The sequence below is a fragment of the Myripristis murdjan genome, chromosome 6, assembly GCF_902150065.1.
Source record: "Myripristis murdjan chromosome 6, fMyrMur1.1, whole genome shotgun sequence".
NCBI lineage: Eukaryota > Metazoa > Chordata > Actinopteri > Holocentriformes > Holocentridae > Myripristis > Myripristis murdjan.
Genome location: NC_043985.1, coordinates 16,306,819 through 16,322,554, shown reverse-complemented (window position 1 = coordinate 16,322,554; position 15,736 = coordinate 16,306,819). Strand labels below are relative to the sequence as shown.

The following is a 15,736-nucleotide window of genomic DNA, read 5'->3' as shown; positions in this document are numbered from 1 at the left end:
AATATGTTTAATATGTTTATAAGAAATGTTTGTTCATGGTTGAGTTTCAGTCCATATCTATATATTTAAAGCTCTGCAGTGAAGTAAGTGTTGAAATTCTAAACATAATCAGTTGGCATGGTGATGGACATCAGGAAAATAATTAATTACCCTTTGATTGCTATTATCTTTTAAAAAGTTGAAGTATTTATGCCACCAGTCATTCTTTTTGAGAAGTTTCACTTTTTCTCAATAGTGGATATCTCAGTTTGTAACCAAACACCTCAGTCATAACCATAAAGCAGTGTCATACTGTATGTGTGCTGAACTATGTCCTTCTCTTCAGGGCCCAGACTATAGGCTGTATAAAAGTGAACCAGAACTCACCACTGTTGCCGAAGTGGATGAGGGCAACGGCGAGGACAGATCTGAATACACTTCTGAGAGAGACCCCTCCGGAAACAAAGGTACAGTACTAAACAACACCAAGTATCATGATGCCAAGATGCATCAGGAGACCATACAAAAGAGTACTGAAAAAACTGTTCTACAATTACCAAAATGTTGATTCTAACAATACCATAATGCCTCTGAATACTTGGTATCAGAGGTAGGCTAAGGGTTTTCTGTGTTGATAATTTGGTAGTAGTTTACCATTTTGCAACCTTGGCACACACAACAGTGTATTTCCTAAGCAGATACATGACTCTGCTATGTGAAGTACAAATGCAGGCACTCTATCAAGGAGCTGATCTCTTGTCCCTCTTGCCTCCTCAGGTATGTCCCACCCAGTGGGCATCGTCCCACCCAGGACCAAGTCCCCGATGCCTGAGTCCTCTTCCATAGCTTCATATGTTACCCTCAGGAAGGGCAGGAAGCCTGACCCCAGAATGGTGAGTCTCAACATTAAATCCTGGCTTCTCTGGTGTAACCCTTGGTGTAATAGCAACTGCAAAATTGTAGATTAGCCCTTTAAATAGACTAAACTAGCTAAACTATGTAGTTTGTACATCAAGCGGAAAGAACAACTGTTAACAATACTTTATAAATATTTTTAAACTCAAGTCTGCTCTGCTGTGCCCTGCTTGTCATCTTGTTACCATCAGTGCAGAGCACAATGTGAGCAGCAGTAAAGTGGCCACCACTTGAGTGTCTAAAGTGGCAGAAGCATTCCCTCCACCCTTTAATGGGTTGTTTTGTTTATCAGGCTGTTCGTTGAAAGCTGACATGTGGCAGTGGAAGCCACTTATACTGTGGCCAGGGTGTGACTCATACTCTCCCAAAAGAGTTGCAGTCAAATAAACTTCAAGCCTGATTTATATACAGTTTCCAGCCCCAACACTCTCAGCTTTAATCTACCAACCATATTATTAGGGGTCCAAACTGTGGGGTGTGCCGCTGCCGCTAAAGAGATGGAAAGACAGAGTCTGATAAAAATGGATATTTAAGTGGACCAGCATAAACTTATTAAACTTGAGCTGCTGCCCCATGATGAACACAGACACGCACAGTCCTCCCTGGAGGCAGTGCCACATAGCCTGAGGTTGTAGGGGAGTGTGTTACAGGCCTGTAGAGTTCAGCTCAGGCCCTAGGATACCATCCTCCTGAACAATCAGAACAGAGGGGGCTGCCTTTCCTCAGGCTCTGGATAGCATCCAGATCTGCCAGCCCCTGCAGCATTGCACAGACCTGAGAGTGAACAACTTCTCCCCAGTTCAGTTCACATCATTAGCCTCTCCTTCTCAGGCCTTAACAGGCCCTCAGTCTCTCTCAGTGCACCCATGTGTGCCGGCAAGAGCGTGTAAGCGCACAGAAGTCAGGTTGTTTCCATATGTGCATGTGTGTGTGTGTGTGTGTGCTCATTTTGGTTCGGAGATAGTGAACATTCACTCCATCCATGCGTGTTTGTCTGTGTTTCTGTGCCCCTGTGTGCTCTGCATGTGTGCATATGGCTGTCCTCTCTGGCTAGCAGGAGCGTCCACGCAGCGCAGTGGAACAGCAGCTGTGTGCTGCGGAGAGCAGTCGACCCAGGATGAGCGTGGAGGAGCAGCTGGAGAGGATCCGCCGCCACCAGCAGGGAGCGCTCAGGGAGAAGAAGAAATGCCTTAACATCTTGGGCAGCAGCCAGGACAGCACACCCTCCCGCAGCCCCTCGTTCACTAAAGAAAACCCCTTCCGCAGTATGCAGGTATGAATCAGTGACACATATAGACGGACTGCATCACATCTCGTAATCACACCCTTAAGGCAGCAATAAAGCATGCAACAGGTTAAAATTATATTCTGGAATCCTGTGTCTTATCCTATCTGTGTGTGTGTGTGTGTGTGTGTGTGTGTGTGTGTGTGTGTGTGTGTGTGTGTGTGTGTGTGTTCTGTTTGTTTTGTAGTCCCAAATGAGGCGCAGAGATGAGTTGATGAGCAGTGACATCCAGGAGCTGGAGGCCTCTCTGAGGCAGCAGGAGGTGGTGAGGGAGCAGGAGACGCCAGCCGAAGAGATTGCCCGACTCAAAGAAGCTTCGCAGGAAGACCACTTCAATATGGACCGAGAGGTAGAGCTCTTACACATCGGCCAAAGACAGGGTTTAAAGTTTTCAGGCACTGTGCCTGATTTCAGGCATAATTTTTTTTTTTATTAGATTCAACATTACTGTCATTGCACTAGAAATACATTGAAATGCAGATTCATAAAATATTTGTACTAATACTAATAAATTTACATATTTCCTCTTGGACAGCTTTTCATGCTCAGAATTTTGTCTTGCTTGAGGCCCTGCAAAGAAAGCCCCTGGAGCTATTATGTACTTTTACCAACATTATAGCAAGTGTCATCTGGCTCTTAACACCACGGCAAAACTTTTTTGTGTATCAAGGCTGAAGCAGAATAATTGAACACACTTTAATTCAACTGAAATCTAGAAAAGATTATGCAAAACACTGTGTTGGACAATGTTCTGAAATATACAGGTGGTGAACTCAAATATCTAAATTTGTTCATGGTTCTCAAATGAAATTATTAAGGTGCTTTATCAGTATTGATACAGTGTAACACCCTTGACAAAAGTATTGACAAATGCAAATATATAATATATAATGTAAAGTAGAGCTGCCGGGATGTCTCACGTACTTGTTGGAGAGGTTGCTGAGGGCTGGCTGGGGAATCGACTAGACTGAACAGTATGGGAGAATAACATTCATTTGTCTGCCATTTCACAGTTAGATTTAGTGAATGAACTTCCAAATGCATGTTATTCTTCTTGGTTTATAGCCAGATGAAACACCTCACCATATTTCGGTGAGCCTCTTTGCCTTTGACAGCCTGTGTCTCTCTCTATCTGTTTTTATGTAGCTGTCTGTGCCTGACAAAGTGCTGATTCCTGAGCGTTACGTGGAGTCAGACCCCGAGGAGATGCTGAGCCCTGAGCAGGAGGCTGACAAGCAGAGGAAAGTGGACCGCATCAAAGCCCTCATAGCCAAAAACAGGTAAACACATACCCAGGACCTTTTGGCTCCTTATCACAGACAGTGTCAGCCCCTGATCTTTGATTAGGACCAGGGAATTCATCATGGGTGGACCGTATTGATATTTCCCAGCAGACAGAATGTGTGACATGCTTTCCATAACTACTTTGTAGGGAAACAGATGAATTGTAGGTTACAGCAAGTCATCACCAGAGACAGCTCAAAGCTCACAGCTCAAAGAAGCCACAGTCAGTGCTTGCCTGGTCTTTCGATGCAGATCAGTGCCTTAGATGTGCAGTAAAGTCCATGTTCATGTCTCCCCACTACAGTGACATTTCCCTCTAAATGTCAGCCTCCTGGACTTGATTGAAAGGAAATACTGTCTGTCTTTGGGTAATTGCGTTGGTGCTGAAGCTGTGCTCAAAATTGTTGTTTTTTTTTCTAACTCTCAGACCAAATTTTGTGCTTGTGTGTGTGTGTGTTTGCTTGCATCCCAGTATGCAGAATGTGCTTCCTAGTGTGGCTCTAAGCCCAGAGGAGGAGGCAGAGGAGGAGGCAACAGTACAAGAGAAGGAGAAGATGATTAATATCTCATATGAGCTGGCAGCAGAGGCCTCCAAACGCAGCAAGCTGGTAGCAGGTACACTTTTAGCGAGATGACAAAAACTGGAGGAATACTTGAGAACTACTCTCTATTGTGGTGTCAGCTCTGCTTAACAATAGCGTCATCAAACTGCTGCTGCTCCCATTGATGTGTATGTGGTCAGTCATTCATCATGATCCTACTCACTGTAGTCTCTGCAGTTCCATTAGTTTCAATAATTATTTTTTCTGTAGTCTGCTTATTTAGTCAGTAGTTACTGACATAATTTGTTTTGCCATATTGTCTTTGCATTCACATGTGTCTGTGTGTGTATCCAACATGTTGCTCTGTATCGTTGCAGTGAAAAGCCTGTCGTCCTCATCCCCACCCCATCCACAATCTCCTAACACCCCCCATCAGCTCACTGACGGGTCTCACTTCATGTGTGTGTAGTAGCACCAGTAAGAGCCTTCATCAACCTGTTTTGTCTGTACTCACAATGCTCAAGTGTTCTCAGTGTTATGATTTTTAGTTTCTGCATGGGGAAAATGTATATCAGAATGAAGTCTCTTAATTCAGATATACATTTTCCCCATGAACTCTTTTTATGAAGAAATATATCAGTACTGACATATTGATATATTTGAGGCCATTTAAGTACTTGTGTCTGATACGACTGTTTCTGTGAAAAGCCTGGAAGAAATGGAAATTGATCATTTCCAAGTCTCGAAAAAACTGGAATTTGACAAAAAGGAAAAGTAATGACACATTATAGGTAAAACTGGCCTGCTTTGTACACAAGTATGCATTCTGCTATGCACTCACCATAATTTCCCGTTTTGTGATATTTGTTGTGAAGAATAAGCTATAAAGTGTTTTGACCTAGATGACAGTAATATTGCCCAATCATATAAGCATATCCTATTTATCTTGAGAAATCTTGAAATCCAGGTGTCAAGTTACACAGGCACTACATGGTTTTACCTGACCTTACCTGAAACTTCCTGAATTAAATCAATGCAGGGGTGAAATAGTGTGTGCGGTAATTGACTTTTGTCTTTGGAAATAAACTTTTCACAAATCCCACCCTCCCATCACAATCCCCAAAAAGTATACACCATGGCAGTATGGAGGCCAGTCGAGGACAAACTTTGCTAAGCTCTGGGCCTGCAGGCTAATAACTAAGATAAACCAACTGTGCCATATTTCATTACGTTTCCCATCATGTTATCTTTTTGACGCAGAACGTGACCTTTTCGACTCAGTGCCAGTACTTGCCTCAGTTGTTGCGCTCGCTTGCCTCATGGATGTGACTATAGTGAGTTATCAGGAATGGGAGGGGAAGAGCACTTCTTTTAAACAGTAGGGGCCGGTACTGATTTTGGCAAGAAATTATGGGGAGGAGGAGAAAAAGGCTGAAAACATCAACATGGCAGGTCCAGCGGAGTTGGTTTTGGTTTATTCCATTATGTCTCAAAAATTGTTGACAAAACAGTTTCAAGATTGTTAATAGGTTCTGAAATAGCATAGTGCAGCTTTAATGTCTGGGTTAAGTATGGGACTTTTGAAATAGCAAGTGTTCAGTAACTGTGAAGGGGTCTTGTGTCCTGTCTCATATCTTTACTGTTAGTTTTGGGGTGCTGTTTAATCTTTGCCCTCATGACTGAATCTCTGCCTCTCTGCAGCCCAGGCTCTGGCCTCAGTGAAAACCTACACATGAAGGAAACAACAGTGGAGGTATAACGATGCCAAGCAGCCATGAAGATTTCCCCCAAGGACATCAGCACAAAGCCAAGGCATACAGAGAGACCAACCAGACCGCGCTGTGGGGCCTTACCTCCGCCTTCTGTATGCCTCACTGTGACGTCTTATGCTCCTGTGTCACCAAGGACAATTCCTTTGTCACTTTCCCCCTGGTTCGCCGCCCTCTGGGACACCTCACTCTTACCATTCAAATTAGTGAAACTGTCAGGTACGCTAGGTTGGTATAGAAAACACAATCAATTACGCTACGTTTAGGTACACCTCACCCACTGTGGGACACCTTACTCTTATCATTCTCCTCAACTTGGCAGCAGAGAGACAAGACGGCTTTGATACTGTTGTCATTGCAGTTCTGTTTTCATGATTTACAAGGTTTTTAAGTTCATTTTCATTATTTATAAGGTTTTTAAGTTGTGTGTGTGTGTGTGTGTGTGTGTGTGTGTGTGTGTGTGCGTGCGTGTGCGTGTGCGCGCACACGTATGTGTGTGTATGTGTGTGAGAGTTTATGGACTGAACTCAAATGTGCGCTACAGGCCTGTACATATGATCCTCTGATGTTTCCTTTGTCATTGTAACAGGTCATGCCAAATGTTCTGTTCATATTTCAATGCCTATTCAATAAGGTTTTAACATGTTTTTACATAATTTCAGTTCAGCTGAATCCTTTGTTATTCACTAATTAATTCAAGTTCAGTTTCTTTCAGACATCAGTCATTAGCATCACCCGAATTCATACTTAGCCATTTACTCTAAATAACATTTGTTTAAGGGAAAGATGAGAGTATATGCATTATAATTCATTTATAATACAAGGAGGTGCCACTTTATTGCTGCAGATTAATAAGTTTTGTAAGTTTTCTTTTTTTTGAGTTGTAATTATTTAAACATCAAATCCTCTGCAGTCCCCTGTCGCATTGTTGCCGACACACATGTGAATGTTTGGCTTAAGACATGCTATACTATTTTTTTCTATTTCTGAGAGATATATTTAAACTGAACGGACTTTTTCAGGGTTTGATTCTCTTTTATGACTTGTTGGTTCAAGGTCCTGGAACTGATAAAAGGAATAGCACATGTAAAAAGCAATAAGGAAATTTGTGGATCCAGGATGAATAGTTTTTTTTTGTGTGTGCGTGTGTGTACAAAATGTAATTACCAGAGGTTCATTGTGTATATATTTTACATGGTATACAGCAGGATGGGAGCATGTATCCAATATATGGCTACATAGTAGACTTGATATGCAAATGTTCATATCCCATCTGTTTTCTATCATGTTAAATAAATGTTGCTGTTCTTACTAAATGGTTCGCTTGCATGTGTATGTTTTGTTTGGTGTATTCGGGGGAACAACAACAATGTCATATATGCAGGCAGGCACAGTTTCTATTGTACAGCTACTACTCCATTGCACTACAGTAGTGCTGCTGATGTATGCTTGGACATTGCCATGAGCCTTCTGAAATGAAACTAATATCCTCGATTTAAAATTCAGTGGCCATGCAGACCTTAAAATTAATCAAATTGTCAGATAGGCTTGGTTGGCTTAAAAAACACAATGAATTCCATTACATTTAGATTCATCACACATTATACATTTTAATTACGGAGAGGCATACATTTAACGGGACAGACTGGTGCTGATCTGCTGGGATATGCGGACTGGTGGCGGATTTACAAGCATCAAGTTCCACCTGAAGGTCCAGCGCATTTTTTTTTTTTCTTCTCTTCTTGCATGAAACCAAACTGAAACCCACAATAAAATGCCGCCGCTTATCACCTGTGGAAAAACATCATTGGATAAGGAGCAAGAAGTGCGTTTTGCATTAAAAACGGTCAAAAACTAAATAAAATTTAATAACTGGTTTATTACAGTGGCTTCAGAGATATTTCACATAATACCCTATAGCTTCGCCAACACTCCTTTTAAACGCTTTGCTCCACACTCACTGCTGTGCGCCATTTAGGCACATCCAAATGCAGCGCACCTATAGCTAACCGTGATCCAGCGAATGAGTGAGCTAAAAATATTCTACATTATATAGGTATTTCAACCATATTCACGTCAGCTCATCTGTCTTACAGTATGGCTAATGTGGAGGATTTATATTCAAAGAAAAAGCAGGATATATTCATTGTGATCTATGTTGACAAAAAACAGACATTGTTTTGCTCTTCCTGTGCCCTTTAAGTTTACATTCATATCTTAGATTTGAAAAATGAATTATCAAATCAATCTCGGTGGATCACCATTAAGATAGTCTGCACTTAATTGTCCACGAAGGGAAATAATTCACTTGGACATGAGAGCACATCACAGATGCACATCACAGGTACACCAAGTAACCCATGGTGAGCGAAGTTCAGATTAAGACATTTTATAACGTAAAATATTTGTACATGTATAGGTATATGGTTGGACTTGTTACTAGGCCCTCGGTAGTTGACAACTTATTTAAAACTAGAGTTACGGCTCCCCCTTGTGGTCATTCTTCTACTGATGCAATTTACAGTTGACCACCGAACATTATATTTTGAAGCATTGTTATAATAATGCGGTGGCACGCCATATGCATTATAATTCAGTAAAGAACGACAAAATGGTAAAACCATGTATGCACGCATGATTTTGTGAATTAATTGTTTCGAACTAAACTGACATCAATCTAGTGAACGACCTCTGCAGAAGGGTTCCCTTACTTTGTCTTGTAAGCTACTCTAGAGGAGGAGCTGACAGGTAAATTAAGCGCACACACGGAATTTAGCCAATCTTCATTTTGCTGGAGAACCTAAGGGGAGCCCGTACCCCAGTTTGGACATTTTTGCCCCGGTAAACCCTTGCCGTTCTCGTAAAACACCTGAAAAAGGGAAAAGAAAGGGAAAAAAACAAGCTGTGTGATTTCGGAAACACGTGGAAAGCCCAAATACCGACGTCAGTGTTGTCCCGCCCCCTGCTGCCTCGGTCCAACCAGAGAGCTGACAGAGCGACTTGCTCCAGCCTTCCTTCTGCACCAGGGCATTTGACGTTCTTACGGGGAAATTTTAATACCGAAAGTATCACGGGGTACAGGCCTACTGTTGAAATGGCTACTGCCACTACGGAGGAAACATCCGCGCTGGGTGCAAAGGACGATGAACCTCTCGCGGAGAAAACCGGGGACGAGGGCCAAGAGAAAGAGAAAGGCCTCCCAGAGCCGAAATCAGAGGAGCCGGGAGGTGGCGTAGAGCCGAAAATGGAAGAGGCGGACAGCGAGGCTAGCGACGATAAGCCCGCTGCAGAGCCAGGAGAGGCCGCGGCCGAGGCGGTGACAGACGCCGCCGAAGCGGTCAACCAAGACACGACAGCCGCTAATGAAGAGTCAGAGCAGAAGTCAGAGCCGCTGCAAAGTCCAGGAGACTGCAATGAAGCTGCCTGCGACACCACAGTTAAAGAAATTAAGGAGGAACAAAGAGAAGAGAGCGGGTCTCCGGGGATTGACTGCGAAAAGAGCAAAACGATTTGTGAAGACGGGGAGAAGCCCAGCGGAGGAGGCGGGGAGCTCGGCGACAAGAGGCGGCCCAGTGTCGAAATGTCATCCTCAGACGGAGAGCCGCTGAGCCGGATGGACTCCGAGGACAGGTTGGGTTGGGCAACAGGCATGGTTAAATGTCCATGTTGGCCAGGGTGCGAGGTGGTGGTACTGGGGGGTAGCACACCACAGTAACGCTAATACTTGCCCACAATAACGAGGAGAGTAACACAAATGTAGGCAGCAACCACACTTAACAGTCAGGTCGTTTCTTCTGTCACCCTCCGTTGAGTTATCCAAACCCACACCCCTGAATCTTTTCTCTGTTAACAAGTCCTCTGCGTTCTCGTATAGAAAGCTAATTTGGATTTAAAAAAAAAAAAAAATGGTGGAAAGGTGCACTTTTCTGCACGTATTCCCACGCCTCTGATTTTGCTGCTGAAACGGAGGACAGGAGCATTGGAATGCAAATGGTGATGAAAAAGTAATGGAACGAGTAGTACAACTAATTGCTGCTCCCATGGTGTGATAAGTGAAGTGGGAACATTAATGTTGAATAGACTGATGAAAAAAATATTGCTTTTATGAAAGCACAGCACTGCAAGGCGCAGCAGACTCGCACCAGTGCTGGGATGATCGAAGTGGCATTGACAAGGGAGTGTATTTGGTTTGACGTGAGGGATAAAAGTGGCATGCGTGGAAAATAGGGAGGCTTTCACGCTTACTTGCTGCTCAGTGTGGTTAATATCATTTGCACCTGTCCCTCAAAGCCATGGCAAGCCAAACTGAGAATATTAAAATGGTGTTGATGGCCTGATTGCTCATGTTTTAAAACTATGGACTTGTATTCTGTCTCTCTCTCACACTCCCCCTCCTTTCCTGGCTCTCTCTATCCCTCCCACTCTCAGTATCAGCAGTACTCTGATGGAAATGGAGAGCACAGTGTCAAGCGGGCGGTCCACGCCTGCTATGATGAACGGGCAGGGCAGTGCCAGCTCCTCCGGGACCAAGGCGGTGGCCTACCCCTGCTGTTGGGACCTCTGCCCAGAGTGCTTCAACTCCAGCCCCGACCTGGCTGAACACATCAGGGGTATTCACGTGGATGGGCAAAGAGGAGGGGTCAGTATGTTGGACTTTAGTCAAACGTCTTGTTGAGTTCTGCCTTTATTCTGCCTCACAGGCTGTAGCTCTCATCCAACTGTAGCTGGAAGATGATGGTATGGAAAGCTCAGAACAATTAAATCAGTGTATTAAGCTCATTAAGTTGACAAGAACCCTGGATTTTGCTGATGCACAACAGTGTGGCCAGTGTAAATGTTGATGTCAGTCACCAAGTAGTGGATGGAGCTGTAAGCAAGCTTCACCGTGATTTGAAAGCTGAACAGGTCATTGCCTACATGTTGTGATGTGGCCTTCATTTTCAGAGTCTGTCTGCATAGTCTACATAAAGGTTTACAAACTGAATTATCGGCTTTGACGTTTGCTCCTGTTGACATTTTCTCTCTCACCGGACAAAGCCAAGACCAATCAGAAGCAGCATCAGTAAGCCGCATCAAAGTAATTCCTCAGACTCCGTGGGTCAGAAAGTGTAGGGGTCTGGTTAGGACCAGGCAAGCTCAGGGACCCTCCGTGTGAGAAATCTCTTTCTCTTGCTTTCTCTCTAACACCACTGCCTGTACCTACCTCCTCTCTTCTATTACTTTGCTACCTGCTCCTTTTCTCTTATCCTTACTCTGTTGTGACTTGCTTCTCTTTGTCTTAATTCCCTGCTCTCACACATCTTTATCCTGTGGAAGTGGATGACCTTGTTTCTGTGTCTTTCTTTGTGTGTGTGTGTCTGTCAGGTATTTGTGTGTCTGTGGAAGGGTTGTAAGGTGTACAACACACCGTCCACCAGTCAGAGTTGGCTCCAGAGACACATGCTGACCCACAGCGGGGACAAGCCATTCAAGGTGTGACCCTGAAAACGCTCACATGATGTACATCCTCTATTTTGTCTCCTCTACTCTAGGCTTTCATCTGCAGATGTGGTTAACTATGATGATATCTGCTAATAGTCTTTTTCAAGTTAACATGCTAATAAACATACTGATATTAGTAATGTGGATCAAGCCAGACTGTTTGCCCAAGTCATTTTAGCAGTTTGACTCATGGAGTTTGACTCATGCATGTACTGCAGAAGCGAAAAGTGATTTAGTGAGTTTTAGTAACCCTCCTTTCCTTGGAATAATACTACCCGACATCATTATTTGAAAGAAAAAGGTGTTGATTGCAAACAGGAATGTTTATCGTCTTTATCCCAGTAACAGTAAAATATACCCATGATAGACGTTTCAGGATACCCAGCCCTAATCTGCTGTGTTCTCTCTGATTTGCTGCAGTGTGTAGTTGGGGGCTGCAATGCCAGCTTTGCCTCCCAGGGAGGTCTGGCGCGGCATGTACCCAGCCACTTCAGCCAGCAGAGCTCCTCCAGAATGTCCAGCCAGGCCAAACTCAAGGAGGAATCGCCCTCCAAGGCCGGAGTCAACAAGAGGAAGAAGCTCAAGAACAAACGCAGGCGCTCTCTACGTACGTACCTCAATGGCACGAGAAGTAGGGCTGTGCGATATGGACAAAATCAAATATCACAATATTTTTGACTGAGTACCCTGATATCGATATTCTGGTGATATTAAAGGGACGACTGTTAGTGCTTTACACATTAATACACTATAAATTTTTGCTAAACAGTTATTAGTAATGTGGATTTGATTTCCAAGCAAGTAGAAGTAAATGATAGCACACAGTCTGTTACGTTAAGAAAATTGCATCCTTTTATTGTAATGCAGCCTTTAAAATCATGAAAGACAACACTTATGACAGATCAACGATATTATAATATCCATAATCTAATATGATAGTCTCATATGATATCGTAGTATCAATACAATATTGTTATATTGCCCAGCCCTAACGAGAACTAACTTCTGTCTACCCAGTTTGTCGGTGTCTTTCTTTGTGACTTCTTTTTTTGTGGAGGATTACAACATGATTTTCGGGTAGTGTTGGATCAATTGTAACGCCTCTCTAAATGGTGTTTTGCTGTGTGACGCTTTTCACTGCTCTTGTGAGTGGAGGCTATGTGTAGTGTGTCTAAAGAGATGATTTCAGCTGCTGACCTCCCACATCCCTCTTTGGTGGAGAAGCTGGAGCTTGAGCAAAAATGCGCACACACGCACACACGCAGACACACACAAGAACAGATGTATCTGCCTCATGAAAAGCCGGTCTGGCAGAATTTCCCCAGGGCAATCTGGAGGGGGTGTTTTGGCATTTCACAGAACAACTGTGAACTTACCGCTGGAGCTTTCTCTCCCAGTTGGGGTGTCATTGTTCAGGTAGCCAGTCTGTAACCTGGTGGCAAGCTCAGCCTCCAGTGATTTTGCCTGTCACGGACACTAGCTCATCTTTGTTTTTGTTTTTTTTGTTTTGTTTTTTTTGTTTGTATTCCTCTCATTTGGTTTGGTATGGCATTAGAAGAGGCTTCCAGGAAATGCCCATGAAGTGGTAACTGATGTGTAAACCTTTGAGTGCAAAAGAGCAAATCTACATCTACACCTCTTATGTTACTGGCGAGTATGCTTTTACAGTTAAGTGCCGTTGTCAGAAAACAAATAATTCCCATTTTTATTAATTTCATGATGTTAGTCGAAGATTTACATGTTCCTCTATAGGTTGGGGGAGATTTATCAAACCATAGGTGTAATTTCAAGGCTACACTGACATCAGTGTAACGTCTTGGTAGTTTATTTTCATTCCTCCCTTTACAGATGCAGCTTTATCACTCTCTGTTGTGGCAGAGCTCTCTCATACCTTTACACACACAAGCTTTTACTCTATATCTTAATTAGCTGGTGCATCATCATTGTTTTTGTTAAGATGTTCTCGTGTGTGTGTATGTGTGCCTGTTTTTTTGTGTTTCTGTGTTTATGCCTTACAACAATTTGGGATTCAAGTGAGAGTAAACCCCAGAGCCCCCTGTTTTGCTGGATAGGTATGAAATTCCTAGTAGTCAGTGGCTAGTAGTTTAATTAGTTCACTAAGTTCACAGGGGATTCTAGGTATTGAAGTTTGCTTGCAGTGTCATTGTATAGGCTAAGTAATCCAGGCAGTTGTGCATGATGGGACCCTTGCTTTTGGCTACATTGCGTGTCAGAATGCTCAACAACTGCACGGACATAAATCTTTTTCATGTCGACACAGACTCGGCCTCAGATTCCCAGACCACAGATCACTGGTCTGGGAATTTGTGACCCATTCCCAATTGACTCCAACCCACCACCACTCCATGGCAAGTCGTCACCCCAAATGAAGTCATTCTTGCAGCTGTGACGGGAACCTATTATTAAGTTGTTTTTTAGGGTCCATACAGTTCAGGATATCAGCAGGTTGTTATATGAGTTGTGTGTTCTTTCAATTGATGCAGCCATTAAGGGGCAGAAGTTTCGCTTTCCTTTGATAGTTTTAATTTGAAAGTCATGATCAAAATTATTAGGGGTCGAAGCATTTATTAGTCACTGCTTCTTATGAAAACCTGAATAAGACTAATGCAAAATTAATGACTAAAATCTTACTAAAACAGAAAATTATTTCAAGAGATCACTCAAACTAAAACTAAAATTACCTCAGAGTAAACCCTGCTAATTATACCCACATACTATGAACAGAAAAAACACTAAAGGCCATCCTTAGACCTATACAGATAAAACTATTGTGGGGTTTTTCATTTAAACAGAAAAAAATGAAGTATATACAGCATGAAACTATCTGTCTGTAATTGGTACCATATGCTGCCACTGTAAATTAATGCTCACTCATTGTCCAGTGTGAATGTGGAAAAATGCAGTGTTCATAGATGAACTTTACAGAATTTCACAATTCCATCAAAACAACTCAAAACTGCCGTTATGGAAAGCATTGTAATCCGTGGAAAATAGAGCACCTTTACCCGTAAGGTTTTGGCTTGTGGAGAATCCGGTCCTCATAAAATAAACCACAGACACGTTATCTCAATAAAGAACTCTAATTCTCAGATTTGAAATCTACTTTAACATGGACAAACACTGGTTATCCTGCATCCTGGTGGTCACCTTCGTCATGATGGGAAGCTGTCTTTACCTCAGTACTTAAACAAATTTTTACTCACTTATTTCTATTTAATTATTTACTTATTTTGTAGGGACCATCTAGACTTTCCTCCATATTGGGCTGTCAAAAACCCATAGTGCTTGAACCTTACTTCAGAACCGCTAAGGAGTTTTCTGAGCTGAAATATTAACAAACCTCAAAGGAATAACATTTTTTAGGTCAGGACAGCACTTTGGCTTAGTTGTGGACTGTCATGGAAAAACATAATGGAATTTTGCATGAGGGCCACAGCGGGAAGCATGATGTTGTGTTTGTGGGTCTCTGCCCTGATCCCAGTCTGTCTTCTCCCTCCAGCGAGGCCTCATGACTTCTTCGACGCTCAGACCATGGACGCCATCCGCCACAGGGCCATCTGCCTCAACCTGGCCACCCACATCGAGAGCGTGGGCAACGGCCACAGCGTGGTCTTCCACAGCACGGTGAGTCTGTCGGCAGTTTCACTCGTTTTTGAACAAGTATTTCCCTCTCACCTCAGGTTGTAATGGTTTTGGAGCTCACCATTAGTGGGCGAAAATTTGTGAGATGGGTGTTAAAGAGGAACAGCATTTGGTAAAGCAACCGTTGACATTAGGGTTGTCACGATAGCAGAAATTCAGTAGTCCATACCAATACCACTGAATTTCCACAATTCTTGATGCCTGTTTCAATAGCACGGTAAAAAAAACAAAAAAACAAGTAATCCCATTTACTTCAGCATACACTCCTTTATTAAAATATGTGGAGCATTCAAGTATTTACACCTTGAAGTATTTAAAACTAATAATAAGTCAACTGTGCTTAAATAACAACTTTTTAGATTGCATTACAGATTTTCAATTGCAGTATCCAGCAGAGACATGAGAAAAATAGGGAAATAATAAATAGGTTTATACATAATTAGAAAAAGAAATAACTATTTAACATGACATGCCTGTCTGCAACATGCTTCACTAAGTTAAAAGGAGGAAGGAAGTGTTTCCTCTCCAGCTGTGTGTGGAGTCATCTTGAATAAGCGTAAATTGTATGTATACTGCCCCCACAATTTCCAGAAGAAAGTGTTATCGCCCACTGAAGGCTAAATCTAAATAAATATTAATTCTAAATAAATACATCTGGTAGCTACGGTACCTCCGGTGTCAAAGAAAAATGGCTACCGTTCTCATGATCTGTTGTTCAGATCAAATCCAGTCTGTGATCAACCCAGTGTTTATCTCATATGTTTTACTTGGGCGGCTCAGGTAGATTAGCGGCCGCCCAAGTATAATTCGACTTCTTA

At 42.7% G+C, this 15,736-nt stretch overlaps 2 protein-coding genes across 6 annotated transcripts in view; both read left to right on the top strand.

Moving 5' to 3' along the window:
• LOC115360856 (pleckstrin homology domain-containing family A member 5-like) overlaps positions 1-7,084 on the top strand; it is a 90,187-nt gene extending 83,103 nt beyond the window's left edge. For 3 of the 5 annotated variants that reach the window (XM_030054014.1, XM_030054013.1, XM_030054016.1), the window contains 8 exons: positions 326-446; positions 757-872; positions 1,949-2,167; positions 2,367-2,528; positions 3,326-3,459; positions 3,936-4,078; positions 4,383-4,482; positions 5,707-7,084. In XM_030054014.1, the coding sequence (XP_029909874.1) occupies positions 326-446; positions 757-872; positions 1,949-2,167; positions 2,367-2,528; positions 3,326-3,459; positions 3,936-4,078; positions 4,383-4,474 (987 nt within the window). In that variant the 3' untranslated portion in view covers positions 4,475-4,482; positions 5,707-7,084. The remainder of the gene's footprint in view (positions 1-325; positions 447-756; positions 873-1,948; positions 2,168-2,366; positions 2,529-3,325; positions 3,460-3,935; positions 4,079-4,382; positions 4,483-5,706) is intronic. The other 2 variants (XM_030054015.1, XM_030054017.1) reach the window with 1 other exon arrangement.
• Positions 7,085-8,695: 1,611 nt separating this feature from the next.
• The window catches only part of LOC115360930 (zinc finger protein AEBP2), a 32,109-nt gene continuing 25,068 nt past the window's right edge, over positions 8,696-15,736 (top strand). The window contains exons 1-5 of the mRNA XM_030054115.1: positions 8,696-9,404; positions 10,203-10,413; positions 11,139-11,246; positions 11,676-11,862; positions 14,776-14,900. Coding sequence (XP_029909975.1) covers positions 8,869-9,404; positions 10,203-10,413; positions 11,139-11,246; positions 11,676-11,862; positions 14,776-14,900 — 1,167 coding nt within the window. The 5' untranslated portion in view covers positions 8,696-8,868. The remainder of the gene's footprint in view (positions 9,405-10,202; positions 10,414-11,138; positions 11,247-11,675; positions 11,863-14,775; positions 14,901-15,736) is intronic.